Genomic DNA, 18,219 nt, shown 5'->3' with positions numbered 1-18,219 from the left:
CAGTTTTGCAGTTTGGCAATTTGCAGTTTGCAGCTTGCCGTTTGCAGCGTGCAGGTTTGCAGTTTGCAGCTTGCAGGTTTGCAGTTTTGCAGTTTGCAGTGTGCAGGTTTGCAGTTTGCAGCGTGCAGTTTGCAGTATGCAGTTTGCAGCTTGCAGTTTTCAGCTTGCAGTGTGCAGTTTGCAGTGTTAAGTTTGCAGCGTGCGGTTTTGCTGTTTGCAGCGTGCAGTTTTGCAGTTTGCAGCGTGCAGTTTGCAGGGTGCAGTCTGCAGCTCGCAGTTTGCAGCTTGCAGTTTGCAGAGGGCAGTTTGCAGCGTGCAGTTTTGTAGTTTGCAGTTTGCAGAGGGCAGTTTGCAGCATGCAGTTTTGCAGTTTGCAGCATGCAGTTTGCAGTGTACTGTTTGCAGCGTGAAGTTTTGCAGTTTGCAGCGTGCAGTTTGAAGTGTACAGTTTCCAGCGTGCAGTTTTGCAGTTTGCAGCTTGCAGTTCGCAGCGTGCAGTTTGTAGTGTGCAGATTCCAGCGTGCAGTTTGCAGCGCACAGTTTGCAGTGTACAGTTTGCAGCTTGCAGTTTGCAGTTTGCGGCTTACAGTTTGCAGTTTGCAGCGTGCAGGTTTGCAGTTTGCAGCTTGCAGGTTTGCAGTTTTGCAGTTTGCAGTATGCAGGTTTGCAGTTTGTAGTTTTGCAGTTTGCAGTTTGCAGCGTGCAGTTTTGCAGCTTGCAGTTTGCAGCGCGCAGTTTGCAGTGTGCAGATTCCAGCGTGCAGTTTGCAGTTTGCAGCGCGCAGTTTGCAGTGTACAGTTTGCAGCTTGCAGTTTGCAGTTTGCGGCTTGCAGTTTGCAGCTTGCAGCGTGCAGGTTTGCAGTTTTGCAGTTTGCAGTTTGCAGCGTGCAGGTTTGCAGTTTTGCAGTTTGCAGTTTTGCAGTTTGCAGCTTGCAGGTTTGCAGTTCTGCAGTTTGCAGTATGAAGGTTTGCAGTTTGTAGTTTTGCAGTTTGCAGTTTGCAGCGTGCAGGTTTGCAGTTTGCAGTTTGCAGCGTGCAGGTTTGCAGTTTGCAGCGTGCAGGTTTGCAGTTTGCAGTTTGCAGCGTGCAGGTTTGCAGTTTGCAGCTTGCAGCGTGCAGGTTTGCAGTTTGCAGTTTTGCAGTTTACAGCTTGCAGGTTTGCAGTTTTGCAGTTTGCAGTTTCTAGCGTGCAGGTTTGCAGTTTCCAGCGTGCAGTTTTGCAGTTTGCAGTTTCCAGCGTGCAGGTTTGCAGTTTGCAGCGTGCAGGTTTGCAGTTTGCAGTTTCCAGCGTGCAGGTTTGCAGTTTGCAGCGTGCAGGTTTGCAGTTTGCAGCGTGCAGGTTTGCAGTTTGCAGCGTGCAGGTTTGCAGTTTGCAGCGTGCAGGTTTGCAGTTTGCAGCGTGCAGGTTTGCAGTTTGCAGCATGCAGGTTTGCAGTTTGCAGCGTGCAGGTTTGCAGTTTGCAGTTTGCAGCGTGCAGGTTTGCAGTTTGCGGCGTGCAGGTTTGCAGTTTGCAGCGTGCAGGTTTGCAGTTTGCAGTTTCCAGCGTGCAGGTTTGCAGTTTGCAGCGTGCAGGTTTGCAGTTTGCAGCGTGCAGGTTTGCAGTTTGCAGTTTGCAGCGTGCAGGTTTGCAGTTTGCTGCGTGCAGGTTTGCAGTTTGCAGCGTGCAGGTTTGCAGTTTCCAGCGTGCAGGTTTGCAGTTTGCAGCGTGCAGGTTTGCAGTTTGCAGTTTGCAGCGTGCAGGTTTGCAGTTTGCAGCGTGCAGGTTTGCAGTTTGCAGTTTCCAGCGTGCAGGTTTGCAGTTTGCAGCGTGCAGGTTTGCAGTTTGCAGCGTGCAGGTTTGCAGTTTGCAGCGTGCAGGTTTGCAGTTTGCAGCATGCAGGTTTGCAGTTTGCAGCGTGCAGGTTTGCAGTTTGCAGCGTGCAGGTTTGCAGTTTGCAGCGTGCAGGTTTGCAGTTTGCAGCGTGCAGGTTTGCAGTTTGCAGCATGCAGGTTTGCAGTTTGCAGCGTGCAGGTTTGCAGTTTGCAGTTTGCAGCGTGCAGGTTTGCAGTTTCCAGCGTGCAGGTTTGCAGTTTCCAGCGTGCAGGTTTGCAGTTTGCAGTTTCCAGCGTGCAGGTTTGCAGTTTCCAGCGTGCAGGTTTGCAGTTTGCAGCGTGCAGGTTTGCAGTTTGCAGTTTCCAGCGTGCAGGTTTGCAGTTTGCAGCGTGCAGGTTTGCAGTTTGCAGCGTGCAGGTTTGCAGTTTGCAGCGTGCAGGTTTGCAGTTTGCAGCGTGCAGGTTTGCAGTTTGCAGTTTGCAGCGTGCAGGTTTGCAGTTTGCAGCGTGCAGGTTTGCAGTTTGCAGCGTGCAGGTTTGCAGTTTGCAGCGTGCAGGTTTGCAGTTTGCAGCGTGCAGGTTTGCAGTTTGCAGCGTGCAGGTTTGCAGTTTGCAGCGTGCAGGTTTGCAGTTTGCAGCGTGCAGGTTTGCAGTTTGCAGCATGCAGGTTTGCAGTTTGCAGCGTGCAGGTTTGCAGTTTGCAGTTTGCAGCGTGCAGGTTTGCAGTTTCCAGCGTGCAGGTTTGCAGTTTGCAGCGTGCAGGTTTGCAGTTTCCAGCGTGCAGGTTTGCAGTTTCCAGCGTGCAGGTTTGCAGTTTGCAGCGTGCAGGTTTGCAGTTTGCAGTTTCCAGCGTGCAGGTTTGCAGTTTGCAGCGTGCAGGTTTGCAGTTTGCAGCGTGCAGGTTTGCAGTTTGCAGCATGCAGGTTTGCAGTTTGCAGCGTGCAGGTTTGCAGTTTGCAGCGTGCAGGTTTGCAGTTTGCAGCGTGCAGGTTTGCAGTTTGCAGCGTGCAGGTTTGCAGTTTGCAGTTTGCAGCGTGCAGGTTTGCAGTTTCCAGCGTGCAGGTTTGCAGTTTCCAGCGTGCAGGTTTGCAGTTTCCAGCGTGCAGGTTTGCAGTTTGCAGTTTCCAGCGTGCAGGTTTGCAGTTTCCAGCGTGCAGGTTTGCAGTTTGCAGCGTGCAGGTTTGCAGTTTGCAGTTTCCAGCGTGCAGGTTTGCAGTTTGCAGCGTGCAGGTTTGCAGTTTGCAGCGTGCAGGTTTGCAGTTTGCAGCATGCAGGTTTGCAGCGTGCAGGTTTGCAGTTTGCAGCATGCAGGTTTGCAGTTTGCAGTTTGCAGCGTGCAGGTTTGCAGTTTCCAGCGTGCAGGTTTGCAGTTTCCAGCGTGCAGGTTTGCAGTTTGCACCGTGCAGGTTTGCAGTTTGCAGTTTCCAGCGTGCAGGTTTGCAGTTTGCAGTTTGCAGCGTGCAGGTTTGCAGTTTGCAGCGTGCCGGTTTGCAGTTTGCAGTTTGCAGCGTGCAGGTTTGCAGTTTGCAGCGTGCCGGTTTGCAGTTTGCAGTTTGCAGCGTGCCGGTTTGCAGTTTGCAGTTTGCAGCGTGCAGGTTTGCAGTTTGCAGCGTGCAGGTTTGCAGTTTGCAGTTTGCAGCGTGCAGGTTTGCAGTTTGCAGCGTGCAGGTTTGCAGTTTGCAGTTTGCAGCGTGCAGGTTTGCAGTTTGCAGCGTGCCGGTTTGCAGTTTGCAGTTTGCAGGTTTGCAGTTTGCCGTTCGCCGGGGACTTTTCCCACCACGTTGTCGAGTTCATTGCAGGAAGAAATCCTGGAGCCTTGTTTCCCCCCCTCCCCCCCGCCCCCCGGTCCTGGACGCCGGGCACTCCGCCATGGAGCTCCCCAGAGCCAGTACCAGGGTACGGACATGTCGGTCCTGTTGGGATGAGGGAGGGTGAGTATTGTTGAGTGTGCCTCAGGCAGCATTAATGGCCCCTCCCCAGGGTCTGTGTACAGTCCAGATCTCTGAGTGGTCACGGGCATTCGGCCTCTGACCTTCGGGTAAGCATTCTCCAAGGCGGCCTTCACCACACACGACAGCGCAGAGTCGCTGAACAGAGACTGATAGCCAAGTTCCGCACACATGAGGACGGTCTCAACAGGGATCTTGGGTTCATGTCACACTATCTGTAACCCCCGTGACTTGCCTGGGTTTGCAAAACCTCACTTACTGTACTGTCTGGAGACAATACACATCTCTTTAACCTGTGCTTAATGCTGTCTCCACTCACATTGTCTGTACCTTTAAGACTTGAACAGCAGGTTAGTTGTGAAGATTTGCATTCTAATCAGTAATCTGTAAACTGTCTGTGCTTTATATGCTCTGTTTGCGATCAGAACCTTGCACACACCTGACGAAGGAACACTGTTTCCGAAAGCTTGTGGGATTACTATCAAATAAATCGGCTGGACTATAACCTGGTGTTGTGAATAAACCCCCCCACACACAGTATTCACATGTTCTGCAAAATTAGCACTAATTCCCCACTCTAACACAATCTCTCTCAGTGCTGGTTGACTCCTCTTTATATATAGAAACATAGTACAGTACAGTACAGGCCCTTCGGCCCTCAGTGTTGTGCTGAGCTTTGTCCAAAATCAAGATCAAGCTATCCCACTCCCTATCATTCTGGAGTGCTCCATGTGCCTATCCAATAACCACTTCAAAGTTACTAAAGTGTCCGACTCCACTATCACAGCAGGCAGTGCATTCCACACCCCAACCACTCTCTGAGTAAAGAATCTACCTCGGACATCCCTCCTATATCTCCCACCATAGACTTTAAAGTCTATGCCCCCTAGTAACAGCTACACCCACTGGAGGAAATAGTCTCTGAACATTCACTCTATCCCTCTCATCATCTTATAAACCTCTATTAATTATCCTCTCATCCGCCTCCGTTCTAAAGAGAAAAGCTCCAGCTCCCTCAACCTTTCCTCATAAGATCTACCATCCAAACCAGGCAGCATCCCGGTAAATCTCCTCTGCACTCTCTCCAATGCTTCCACATCCTCCTTATAGTGAGGTGACCAGAACTGAACACAATATTCCAAATGTGGTCTCACCAATGTCCGGTATAGTTGCAGCATAACCCCACGGCTCTTAAACTCAAACCCCCTGTTAATAAACACTAACACACTATAAGCCTTCTTCACGACTCTATCCACTTGAGTGGCAACCTTCAGAGATCTGTGGATATGAACCCCAAGATCTCTCTGTTCCTCCACATTCCTCAGAACCCTGCCGTTGACCCTGTAATCTGCATTCAAGTTTGTCCTAACAAAATTAATCACCCCGCACTTATCAGGGCTAAACTCCATCGACCACTTTTCAGCCCAGCTCTGCATCCTATCAATGTCTCTTTGCAGCCTGCAAGAGCCCTCCACCTCATCCACTACTCCACCAATCTTGGTGTCATCAGTAAATTTACCCACCCACCCTTCAGCCCCTTCTTCCAAGTCATTGATAAAAATCACAAATAGCAGAGGACCCAGCACTGATCCCTGTGGTACACTGCTGGTAACTGGCCTCCAGTCTGAAAATGTTCCCTCCACCACCACCCTCTGTCTTCTATGTGACAGCCAGTTACTTATCCAATCGGCCACACGATTAAATATCATTAACTAATCAATCCCCCACACCAATTCACCTTCTCACCTTCAATTACCTGATGTATTTAACATTCATCAACAGTGGCCTTCATAGCGAGGGGGATTGAATATAAAAGTAGGGAGGTCTTGCTGTAGCTGTATAGGGCATTGGTGAGGCCGCAGCTGGAGTACTGTGTGCAGTTTTGGTCGCCGCACTTACGCAAGGATATTTTGGCCTTGGAGGGAGTGCAGAGGAGGTTTACTAGGCTGATACTGGAGTTGAGGGGGTTGAGCTATGAGGAGAGGCTGAATAAACTAGGCTTGTACTTGTTAGAGTTTAGGAGAATGAGGGGAGATCTCATTGAGACATATAAGATGATGAATGGGATGGATAGGATAGAGGTGGAGAGACTCTTCCCGCTCAGAAAGGGCAGTAGGACTAGGGGGCACAGCCTCAAGATAAAGGGGGGGCGGTTTAGAACGGAGTTGGGGAGGAACTTCTTCACTCAAAGGGTGGTGAATCTCTGGAATTCCCTGCCCGTTGAAGTGGTGGAGGCTGCCTTGCTAAATATTTTTAAGACGCGGGTTGATGGGTTTTTGATAAGAGAGGGGATTAAGGGTTATGGGGAGAGGGCGGGAATGTGGAACTGAGACACGACAGATCAGCCATGATCTTATTGAATGGCGGGGCAGGTTCGAAGGGCTAGATGGCCGACTCCTGCTCCTATTTCTTATGTTCTTAGTACAGATTCGCTGTTGATTTTTCTACCTCTCTCAGTATCTCACACTGTGTTAAGGAATTCTGCTATGTTTGTATTCTAACGTCGCCTGATTTTGATGTTTTAGGCTTGGCCTGAAGATGCCTTGGAGAAAGTGGCGAATCATTTTCTGGATGATGTTGAAATGTCGCAGGAAATCCGAAACGAAGCTGTGTTAATGTGTCAACATTTCCACCAGAGTGTGGTCGCACTCTCTGAAAGGTTTGAACAGAATTCTTTGATTGTAATCAGTTTAGATTACTGCTAATAACCATTCCCTCAGAGCACAGCTTCATAGAATCACAGAATCCCTACAGTAGAAAAGAAGGCCACTCTGCCCATCGAGCCTACACTGACAGCTGACCCAGCCCCCATCCCTGTAACCCCACATATTTACTTTGCTAATTCCCTTAATCTACAGATCTTGGGACACCAATGGGCAATTTATCCTGACCAATCCATCTAACCCTGGAGGACAGCGAGGAAATCACCCAGAAGAAACCCACGCAGACACGGGGAGAACTTTCAAACTCCATACAGATAGTGACCCAAGACTAGAATTGTTTCTTCAGAAGGAATTCTTCAAATGCTGACAATAAACATATCACAAAACTTACTCCAATTTATAAATCAAAGAAAGGGTTTAATGAGGAAACTTCATTGCTCCAAATGAGGGGCCTCACCCTGGGCCAATCCAAGCTCTCCACAATTTCCAACAGGTTCTTATTTATAGTGAGTCAGCTGGTCAGCTCACTACTCATTCTGTCATTGGTTCCCTGGGTCAGCTGACTCTTACAGCGTGTTCCCATTGGTCACATTACATCAGGCATAAAGTTGTCACTGCTTACATTCTAACAGGAATCGAACCCGGGTCCCTGGCGCTGTGAGGCAGCAGTGCTAACCCACTGTGTCACTGTGTCACCGTGCCCCCCCTGGGAATCGAACCCGGGTCCCTGGCGCTGTGAGGCAGCAGTGCTAACCCACTGTGTCACCGTGCCCCCCCGGGAATCGAACCCGGGTCCCTGGCGCTGTGAGCAGAAGTGTTAACCCACTGTGTCACCGTGCCCCCCCGGGAATAGAACCTGGGTCCCCGGCGCTGTGAGGCAGCAGTGTTAACCCACTGTGTCACCGTGCCCCCGGGAATCATAGAACATAGAACACTACAGCACAAACAGGCCCTTCGGCCCACGAGTTGCACCGATCACATCAACACCTACCAATCCATAGACCTATCTATAACCCCCAATCCCATTAAATCCCATATACTCATCCAGAAGTCTTTTAAAAGACCCCAGCGAGTTCACCTCCACCACCACCGACGGCAGCCGATTCCATTCACTCACCACCTTCTGAGTGAAAAACTTACCCCTAACATCTCCTCTGTACCTGCTCCCCAGCACCTTAAACCTGTGTCCTCTCGTAGCGACCATTTCAACCCGGGGAAATAGCCTCTGAGAATCCACCCTATCTATTCCTCTCAACATTTTATAAACCTCTATCAGGTCACCTTTCAACCTTCGTCTCTCCAGGGAGAAGAGTCCCAGCTCCCTCAACCTAACTTCATAAGGCATGCCTCCCAATCCAGGCAACATCCTTGTAAATCTCCTCTGTACCCTTTCAATAGCTTTTACGTCCTTCCTATAGTGAGGCGACCAGAACTGCGCACAGTACTCCAAATGAGGCCTGACAAGGGTCTTATATAGTTGCAGCATTACCTCCCGATTCCTAAACTCAATCCCTCGATTAATGAAGGCCAGTACACCATACGCCTTTTTGACCACATCCTCCACCTGCGAGGCCGATTTAAGAGTCCTGTGGACCCGGACCCCAAGATCCTTCTGCTCTTCAACACTGCTAAGACTCCTGCCCTTGATAGTGTACTAGTGTTCATCCCACTGGTTCTGCCAAAATGGACGACTACACATTTATCTGTGTTGAAGTCCATCTGCCACTTCTCCGCCCAGCCCTGCATTCTATTTATGTCCTGCTGCAACTTTTGACATCCTTCCAGACCATCCACAACACCACCGACCTTCGTGTCATCAGCGAACTTACTTACCCATCCCTCCACTTCCTCATCCAGGTCATTTATGAAAATGACAAACAGCAAGGGTCCTAGAACAGATCCTTGAGGCACTCCACTGGTGACTGACCTCCATGCCAAAAAAGACCCATCCACAACCACTCTCTGCCTTCTGCAGGCAAGCCAGTTCTGGATCCACAAGGCCAAAGGCCCTTGGATCCCATGCCCTCTCACCTTCTCAAGAAGTCTTGCATGGGGGACCTTATCAAACGCCTTGCTGAAGTCCATGTACACCACGTCCACTGCACTTCCTTCGTCAATGTGTTGAGTCACATTTTCGAAGAACTCAACTAGGGTCGTAAGGCACGACCTGCCCTTGACAAAACCATGTTGACTATTTCTGATCATGTCAAACCTCTCCAAATGCTTGTAAATCTTGTCCCTCAGAAGCCTCTCCATCAGCTTACCGACCACTGAGGTCAGACTCACCGGTCGGTAATTTCCCGGGCTATCTCTGTTCCCTTTCTTGAAAATAGGAACTACATCCGCAATCCTCCAATCTTCCGGAACCTCTCCCGTCTCCATTGACGACTCAAAGATCATCGCCAGGGGCTCTGCAATCACTTGCCTCGCCTCCCACAGTATCCTGGGGTACATCCCATCTGGTCCCGGCGACTTATCTATCTTGATAGAATTCAAAAGTTCTAACACATCCTCCTCCTTAATATCCACATACTCCACCTGCTGCAAATCCGTGGCAAAATCTCCCAGGTCAGTTTCCACCGTGGAAACTGAGGCAAAGTACTCATTGAGCACCTCTGCCATTTCTTCTGGTTCCACACAGACCTTTCCCCCTTCACCTTTTATAGGTCCTATCGCTTCTCTTCTCATCCTTTTACTTTTCACATATTTATAGAAGGCCTTGGGATTTTCCTTAATCTTACCCACCAAGGCCTTCTCATGACCCCTTCTGGCTCTCCTAATTTCCCTTTTAAGCTCCTTTCTACAGTCCTTATACTCCTCAAGATCCTTAACCTCTCCTAGTTCCCTGAACCTTTTGTGCACCTTCCTTTTCCTCCTGACTAGGTTCACCACAGCCTTCGTGCACCACGGTTCCCGCGACCTACCAAAACCCCCTTGTCTCATCGGAACGTTGTCATGCAGAGCTCCAGACAAACATTCCTTGAATATCCGCCACCTTCCTTCGGTACTTTTCCCTAAGAACGCCTCCTTCCAGTTTATTTGTCCAAGTAACTTCCTGACTTCTTCGTATTTCCCCTTACTCCAGACAAACACCTTCCTACCCTGCCTGATCCTATCTCGTTCCAATGCAATTGTGAAGGAGATAGAATTATGGTCAACATTCCCAAGATGCTCCCCTACCGAGAGATCCATCACCTGCCCTGGTTCATTCGCCAGTACCAGGTCAAGTACAGCCTCTCCCCTCGTAGGCTTATCCACATACTGTGTCAGGAAACCTTCCTGAACACACCTAACAAACTCCTCCCCATCCAAACCCCTTACCCTAGGGATATTCCAGTCGATGTTTGGGAAATTGAAGTCTCCCATCACGACAACTCTGTTATTACTATATCTCTCTAGAATCTGTTTCCCTATTTGCACCTCAACTTCCCTGTCACTATTGGGTGGCCTATAGAAAACACCCAGCAAAGTTATCGACCCTTTGCTGTTCCTAACTTCCATCCACAGAGACTCTGTAGATAGTCCCTCCACGGCATCCTCCTTCTCTGCAGCCATGACACTGTCCCTGATCAACAGTGCCACTCCACCACCTCTTCTGCCTCCCTCCCTGTCCTTCCTGAAGCATCTGAATCCTGGACCTGAAGTACCCAGTCCTGTCCCTGAGACATCCAAGTCTCCGTAATGGCCACCACATCACATTCCCAAGCAGCAACCCACGCCCTAAGCTCATCTACCTTATTCACTATACTCCTGGCGTTAAAATATATACACTTCAGCCCCTCAGTCTGGGCATTTCCCTTCTCCACCACCTGTCTAACCTCCCTCCCATACTGCCTGCGGTCCTTCCCTACCTGGGAGCTAACCCCCTCCGTCCCAGTCTCCCCATCACAATTCCCTCCCCCCATCCTTTCTAGTTTAAAGTCCCCCCAGTAGCCTTAGCCAGTCTTCCCGCCAAGATATTAGTCCCCCTGGGATTTAAGTGCCACCCATCTACTGTACAGGTCACACCTGCCCCTAAAGAGGTCCCAGTGATCTAGGAACCAAAATCCCTGCCCTCTACACCAGTCCCTCAGCCACGCATTCACCCTCCACCTCATTCCATTTCTTCCCTCATTCTCCCGTGGCACAGGCAGCAATCCTGAGATTACTACCTTCGCTTTTCTCTTCCTCAGCTGCCTACCCAGTTCTCTATAGTCCCTTTTCACGACTGCCTCCCTCTTCTTGCTTATGTCAGTAGTACCTATATGTACTACATCCTCTGGTTCATCACCCTCCTCCTTCAGGATGTCTGGGACACACCCAGAGACATCCCGGATCCCAGCCCCAGGGAGACAAATCACCATCCGCACCCGGGTCCCTGGCGCTGTGAGACAGCAGTGTTAACCCACTGTGTCACCGTGTCCCCTGGGAATCGAACCCGGGTCCCTGGTGCTGTGAGACAGCAGTGCTAACCCACTGTGTCACCGTGCTGCCGGGAATCGAACCCGGGTCCCTGGCACTGAGACAGCAGTGTTAACCCACTGTGTCACCGTGTCCCCTGGGAATCGAACCCGGGTCCCTGGCGCTGTGAGACAGCAGTGTTAACCCACTGTGTCACCGTGCTGCCGGGAATCGAACCCGGGTCCCTGGCACTGAGACAGCAGTGTTAACCCACTGTGTCACCGTGTCCCCTGGGAATCGAACCCGGGTCCCTGGCGCTGTGAGACAGCAGTGCTAACCCACTGTGTCACCGTGCCCCCCCCGGGGAATCGAACCCGGGTCCCTGGCGCTGTGAGACAGCAGTGCTAACCCACTGTGTCACCGTGTCCCCTGGGAATCGAACCCGGGTCCCTGGCGCTGTGAGACAGCAGTGCTAACCCACTGTGTCACCGTGTCCCCTGGGAATCGAACCCGGGTCCCTGGCGCTGTGAGACAGCAGTGTTAACCCACTGTGTCACCGTGCTGCCGGGAATCGAACCCGGGTCCCTGGCACTGAGACAGCAGTGCTAACCCACTGTGTCACCGTGTCCCCTGGGAATCGAACCCGGGTCCCTGGCGCTGTGAGACAGCAGTGCTAACCCACTGTGTCACCGTGTCCCCTGGGAATCGAACCCGGGTCCCTGGCGCTGTGAGACAGCAGTGCTAACCCACTGTGTCACCGTGTCCCCAGGAATCGAACCCGGGTCCCTGGCACTGTGAGACAGCAGTGCGAACCCACTGTGTCACCATGCCCCCCGGGAATCGAACCTGGGTCCCTGGCACTGAGACAGCAGTGCTAACCCACTGTCCCAACATACTGCCCTCAAGATAGGTGAACGCCATTCCATAGGAAGGGCAATGGCCTCTGTTGCCCTCAGCAGTGTTGGGCCTTTCCCGTCCCTGCAAGCTGTCACTGCGCTGTGCGGGGAGCAGACCCCCTGATGTTGGTCAAGTGGGGCCTGTTTGGGATTGGTGGCTTGATTCAGGCTGTAGAGTTAACTCTTGGGCCTTCTGGGTGCCTCTTCACTCAATTCAACACTGGGGCAAACACTCTGCCATTTCACCAAGACACCTCAGAGTGTGGTTCTCCTCTGATGGTAACTCTTCTCCACCCACCTGGACTACACGCCAGGGTGGCCTGGATCAGTCATTTTGAGAAATGGTATGGCCCTTGTCCACATTGAGTGCTCCTATCCCAGGAAGGATAATGGCGACAGCCAGGTGGCCTGGCCCACTCAGGTCTCCTCACAGCTTTGTCGACAGGAGGAAGGTTCTGTCATACTCCCTGCGTCGGGTGAATGATAACTGGAGTGCAGAGTGAGCCTCTGGTCTCCACAGTCTGGAGAGTTCATCCACATAGGGGCTGTTGTAGTGAGCATGGGCCCTGTACCACTGAGGCTTTACACTTAATATCTCACCCTAACTCTGGGACTGAGCACAGACACGGGACATTTACTATCCCACCCCAACCTGCAATGGTTTCATGTCACACTATCTGTAACCCCCATGACTTGCCTGAACTTGCAACATCTCACTTACTGTCCTGTCTGGAGACAATACACACCTCTTTAACCTATGCTTAATGCTATCTCCATTCACATTGTCTGCACCTTTAAGACTTGATTAGCTGTAAAGACTTGCATTCTAATCAGTATTCTGTAAACTGTCTGTGTCTTTATATGCCCTGTTTCTGATCAGAACTCCCACTCACCTGATGAAGGAGCAGCGCTCAGAAAGCTAGTGGCGTTTACAACCAAATAAACCTGTCGGACTTTAACCTGGTGTTGTGAGACTTCTTACTGAGGACAGGCGCAGGGAGAACTGTATCTGGGTTAAACTAAAGGCTACAATGGAAAAATTGTCATTTCTTCTTTGAAGAGATCCTGATTTCATAGAAATGTGAACAGATGATTCTGGGCAGACCTATCAGCACACATTAGTTGTTTTTATGAGTTTTGTGAATTCCAGCGTTGTAGGAATCACACAGAACGTTTTGCTTTACTGAGCTGACAGCTTTGTGTAGATTGCAGGGTGTTAAATGATGACTATTTACATTAGTGCAGTCTCTGTGACTCAGCTGGGGATGTGATCAGACATCACATCTCTCCATTTGTCTCACTGAGGGGGGATCAGCCTCCAGTTATTTGGAAAAGTGGCACAGACAGGGTTAACTGTAACCCAGGATTCACTCAGATTGGCTGAATGATGAAGAGGCTGATTCTTACTCTAATTCCTTGAAATGTACAGTGCAGAATGAGGCCATTCAGCCCATCCTATCTCTGCCTGTTCTTCGACAGTTATCCACTTTGATTTGATTTGATTTATTATTGTTACCTGTATTGGGATACAGTGAAAAGTATTGTTTCTTGCACACTATAGAATCATAGAGCCCTACAGTGCAGAAAGAGGCCCTTCGGCCCATCGAGTCTGCACTGGCCACAGTCCCACCCAGGCCCTACCCCCATATCCCTACACATTATACCCACTAATCCCTCTAATCTACACATCCCTGGACACTAAGGGGCAATTTCTTAGCATGGCCAATCAACCTAACCTGCACATCTTTGGACTTTGTATACAGACAAAGCATACCGTTCATAGAGAAGGAAAGGAGAGAATGCAGAATGTAGTGTTGCAGTCATAGCTAGGGTGTAGAGAAAGATCAACTTAATGTGAGGTAGGTCCATTCACAAGTCTGACAGCAGCAGGGAAGAAGCTGTTCTTGAGTCAGTCGGTACGTGACCTCAGATTTTTGTATCTTTTTCCCAAAGGAAGAAGGTGGAAGAGAGAGTGTCCGGGGTGTGCGGGGTCCTTAATTGTGTTGGCTGCTTTTCTGAGGCAGCGGGAAGTGTAGACAGAGTCAATGGATGGGAGGCTGGTTTGCATGATGGTTTGGACTACATTCATGACTTTTTGTAGTTCCTTGTGATCCTGGGCAGAGCAAACTGTGATACAACCAGAAAGAATAATTTCTGCAGTGCAGTAAAAGTTGGTGAGAGTTGTAGCGGACATGCCAAATTTTCTTAGTCTTCTGAGAAAGTAGAGGCATTGTTGGGGCTTTCTTAACTATAGTGTCGACGTGGGGGGACCAGGACAGGTTGTTGGTGATCTGGACACCTAGAAACTTGAAGCTCTTGACTTTTCTACTCCATCCCTGTTGATGTAGACAGGGGTATGTTCTCACTGAGCTTCCTGAAGTTGATGACAATCTCCTTAGTTTTGTTGGCATTGAGGGAGAGATTATTGTCACCGCACCAGTTCACCAGGTTCTGTTTCTCACTCCTGTACTCTGCAGAATCTGTAGTTCCGTTTTAAAAAGCTATCTCATTGCTCCCTGATCTCTGACCCCTTTTTAGACTGTGATTGGAGAATGTGAAACTGGAGATTCTGCAGCATTGCCGCCACTGACGGCTGATGCTTCTGTCTTGGACAGTCTGCGTCATGCTCAGTTCTTAGACTGTATCCACCCTCTGGTATCTGCTAGTGTGTCAATACGACACCCAAACAGGTTCCAGAGTATTCACGGTGCTCCTAGGGATGGTATCCCAACCTCTCAGAGAAGTTGGAACTTCCTACCAGCCAGATTTTCCACTCCCGCTGCAGTCAATAGATTTTTAACTCACCGTATTTTCCAACCCCGCCTCGTGTAGTGACAGGGCCATGAAATGCAGCCCAGGCCATTTAACATGGACTGACAGATGTCAGTCTTAGATCAACATCAACCTCATATTATCCCATCTGTAAAGTCCTTATACTACACCTCATCCAAGTACGCTATTCTGCTTTTTAACAATAACACTATATTTGTCTTTACAATTTATGTTATATTTCTGTAACTTCCTTTTCAAAACTACTGATTCAACTACACTGCCCAAAGAGTCATAGTGAAGCGAGGGGGAGAGTGGGATTAGACCGGGTGGGATATTAAAGGGTGCGGGGAGCGAGGGGGGAGAGTGGGATTAGATTGGGTGGGATATTAAAGGGTGCGGGGAGTGAGGGGGAGAGTGGGATTAGACTGGGTGGGATATTAAAGGGTGCGGGGAGTGAGGGGGGAGAGTGGGATTAGACTGGGTGGGATATTAAAGGGTGCGGGGAGTGAGGGGGAGAGTGGGATTAGACTGGGTGGGATATTAAATGGTGCGGAGTGTGAGGGGGAGAGTGGGATTAGACTGGGTGGGATATTAAAGGGTGCGGGGAGTGAGGGGGAGAGTGGGATTAGACTGGGTGGGATATTAAAGGGTGCAGACCCCCCTCCTGGACCAGGCTTAGGCTTTTGTGATTGAGCTGTCTGGATTTGGAGATGGAATCTGTCTCTGGGTCACTGATCCTGGGATTGCACCTATCTCAAGCTCAGAAACGGCTTCAGGCTTGTGTTTGTGGAATCTATCATCGGACACATACAGATAAAACATCACAGTATCTGGAGAAAACATGCCCCTCCGAGCTCCTGTTCAGCTCACTAAGACAGTGCTGTTAACTGGGAACCTCTCCACTGACACTGCTTGACCTGCTGACTATTTCAGCATTCACTGATTAATGTGCTCTCTAACCTGTTACCTCCAGATTCTACCAAACTCTTCAAAGGAGAACATACATCACACCCACCTCCTACCTCGAACTGATTAAAATATTTAAAAACCTGTTGGAAAGGAAAAGACTTGAATTGTTGACCAATAAGAACAGATACACAGTTGGATTGGAAAAGTTGGATTTTGCAGCTTCTCAGGTAAGTTTTTGTGAAATGTGTTTCGATGTTTGCTGGATCCCGAGCCCTACCCCACACACCCCTGTAACCCCGTGTATTTAGTATGGCTGATCCCACTAACCTACATATCCGTGTAATCCTGTGCATTCAGTATGGGTGATACCCCTAACCCACACATCTTTAGACTGTGAGAGGAAACCAGAGCACCCGGAGGAAACCCACACAGACACAGGAAGAATGTGTAAACTCCACACAGACAGTCCCAAGTTGGGAATTGAACCCAGGCCCCTCACACTGTGAGGCAGTAGTGCTAACCACTATACTACCATGCCATCCAGGTCCCTGGTGCTGTGAGGCAGCAGTGCTAGGTGCTGTGTCACCATGTCGAACGTATTTGTTTGGTTATTTGTGAAGTGTGCAGATGTGATTGATTTGTAATTACTATTTCCAGCTCTGTTGAAGAGCTGTGACCATATTAATGTTTAAGATATATCTACTGAAGCCAGTGAGAAATTCATTCACAACAGGGGAGTGTTTATAATTGAAAAGTTCAAAGGACAATCTCTTACCCAGTGACAGCTACAGGGCTCCGAGCTGTTCAGGATTGTCAGCAGGATATTAAAGCTGAAGGCTCAGACATCCCTCAAATTCAGCAGCTGAAGAATATCAGTAAAAATTGCATTTAATGTCCAATCACAATGAAATGTCTGAAAGTGCTGTGCGAGGTGTACAGACTGTGAAATGTCAGCAGAGCTGACCACATTTTCCCTCTCAGCGAAGCTGCCAGGTTTCCTGTGGCTGGGATATCGAACCAGCCAGAGTTAAAGGCCATAAACAGCAGCGAGATAAATGGCCAGTCACTTCAGCAGCTTCATGGAAATTTCAGCTCCTGTTGTATCTTTATCAAGGTGAATGATTTCAGTCCAGATATTGGGAACTTTTCAAACTGAGATATAAAGGGTTGGACAGAGGAAGAGTTGCTTTTAGTCCTAATCATAGCTTCATTTGAATTTTAATCAACTTGTTCATTCCTAACCTCAGGAATCAACTATTGCAATGCATTCCCTGGCTGGTCTCTCAAATTCAGTAATCTGGAGGTCAACCAAAACCCTATGTTAGCTCACGGCAAGTTCTGTTCCCCGATCACCTGTGCTCACTGACCTACACTGATCTCGCTGAGCTACACTGATCTCGCTGATCTCACTGAGCTACACTGATCTCGCTGAGCTACGCTGAGCTACGCTGATCTCGCTGAGCTACACTGATCTCGCTGGGCTACACTGATCTCGCTGAGCTACACTGATCTCGCTGAGCTACACTGATCTCGCTGGGCTACACTGATCTCGCTGAGCTACACTGATCTCACTGAGCTACACTGATGACAAAGATGAGGGAAGGGCTGTGAATGTAGTTTATAGAACATAGAAAAACTACAGCACAAACAGGCCCTTCGGCCCACAAGTTGTGCCGATCATATCCATACCTACTAGGCTATAGAACATAGATAAACTACAGCACTACGTACGGCATTTGATAAGATCCCACGTGACAGACTGATAGAAAAACTAAAATCATATGGGGTTTGGGCTGGGCTGGCTAGGTCGATACAGAACTTGCGTAGAACACAGCGTAGCAGTGGATGAGTGTGTTTTAGAATGAAGATCTGGAACTAGTGGTGTTCTGCAGAGACCTCTCATGTTTGTAGTATATATAAATATCTGGAGGAAGAAGCGGGTGGACTGATTAGTAAGTTTGCGAATGACATGAAGCTTGGTGGAGTTGCTAACAGTACTGGGATTTTCAGAGGATACAGCAGGATGTGGATATATTGGAGCCTTGGGCACAGAAATGGCAGATGAAGTTTAAGCCAAACAAATGCAAGGTGATGCATTTTGGAGGAGTAAATATACGGTAAATGGCAGAACCCTTAGGAACATGAACATACTGAGAGAGGGACCTGGATATGAAGGTTCACAGTTCCCAAACACAAGTCACAGAGATTTATCACAAGGAAACAGGCCCTTATGCCCAGTTAGTCCATGCTGCCCAGTTTTTACCATTAAGCTGGTCCCAATTGCCCACATTTGGCCCATATCCCTCTATACCCATCTTACACATGTAACTGTCTAAATGCTTTTTAAAAGACAAAATTGTACCCACCTCTACTACTACCTCTGGCAGCTTGTTCCCGACACTCACCATCCTCTGTATGAAAAAATTGCCCCTCTGGACACTTTTGTATCTCTCCCCTCAAATCTATGCCCCCTAGTTTTAGTCTCCCCTACCTTTGGGAAAAAATATTGACTATCTATCTTATCTATGCCCCTCATTATTTTACAGGACTCTATAAGATCACCCCTAGGCCTCCTACGGTCCATGGTAATAAAGTCATAGTTGGGGTGGCACAGTGGTTAGCATTGCTGCTTCACAGGGAGAGAACCAGACTCCCAGGTTCAATTCCAGCCTCGGGTCACTGTCTGTGTGGAGTTTGCAAGTTCTCCTTGTGTCTGCGTGGGGGTTTCCTCCGGGTGCTCCGGTTTCTTTCCACAATCCAAGGATATGCAGGTTAACTTGATCGGCCATGCTAAATTGCCCTTTAGTGTCAGGGGGATTAGTAAGGTAAATGCATGG

The 18,219-nt window shown here is 49.3% G+C and overlaps 1 protein-coding gene across 1 annotated transcript in view; it reads left to right on the top strand.

The window, feature by feature from the left end:
• Window positions 1-18,219, top strand: part of LOC145355578 (dynein axonemal heavy chain 3-like) — a 507,454-nt gene that overhangs the window by 405,145 nt on the left and 84,090 nt on the right. Inside the window, 2 exon segments of the mRNA XM_080207828.1 lie at window positions 6,288-6,421; window positions 15,447-15,609. Coding sequence (XP_080063954.1) covers window positions 6,288-6,421; window positions 15,447-15,609 — 297 coding nt within the window.

This window comes from Carcharhinus amblyrhynchos, chromosome 19 (assembly GCF_965287045.1).
Source record: "Carcharhinus amblyrhynchos chromosome 19, sCarAmb.v2.hapA, whole genome shotgun sequence".
NCBI classification, from domain to species: Eukaryota; Metazoa; Chordata; class Chondrichthyes; order Carcharhiniformes; family Carcharhinidae; genus Carcharhinus; species Carcharhinus amblyrhynchos.
The sequence above is the reverse complement of the archived record's forward strand: the minus strand, read 5'-3'. Positions and strand labels throughout refer to the sequence as shown.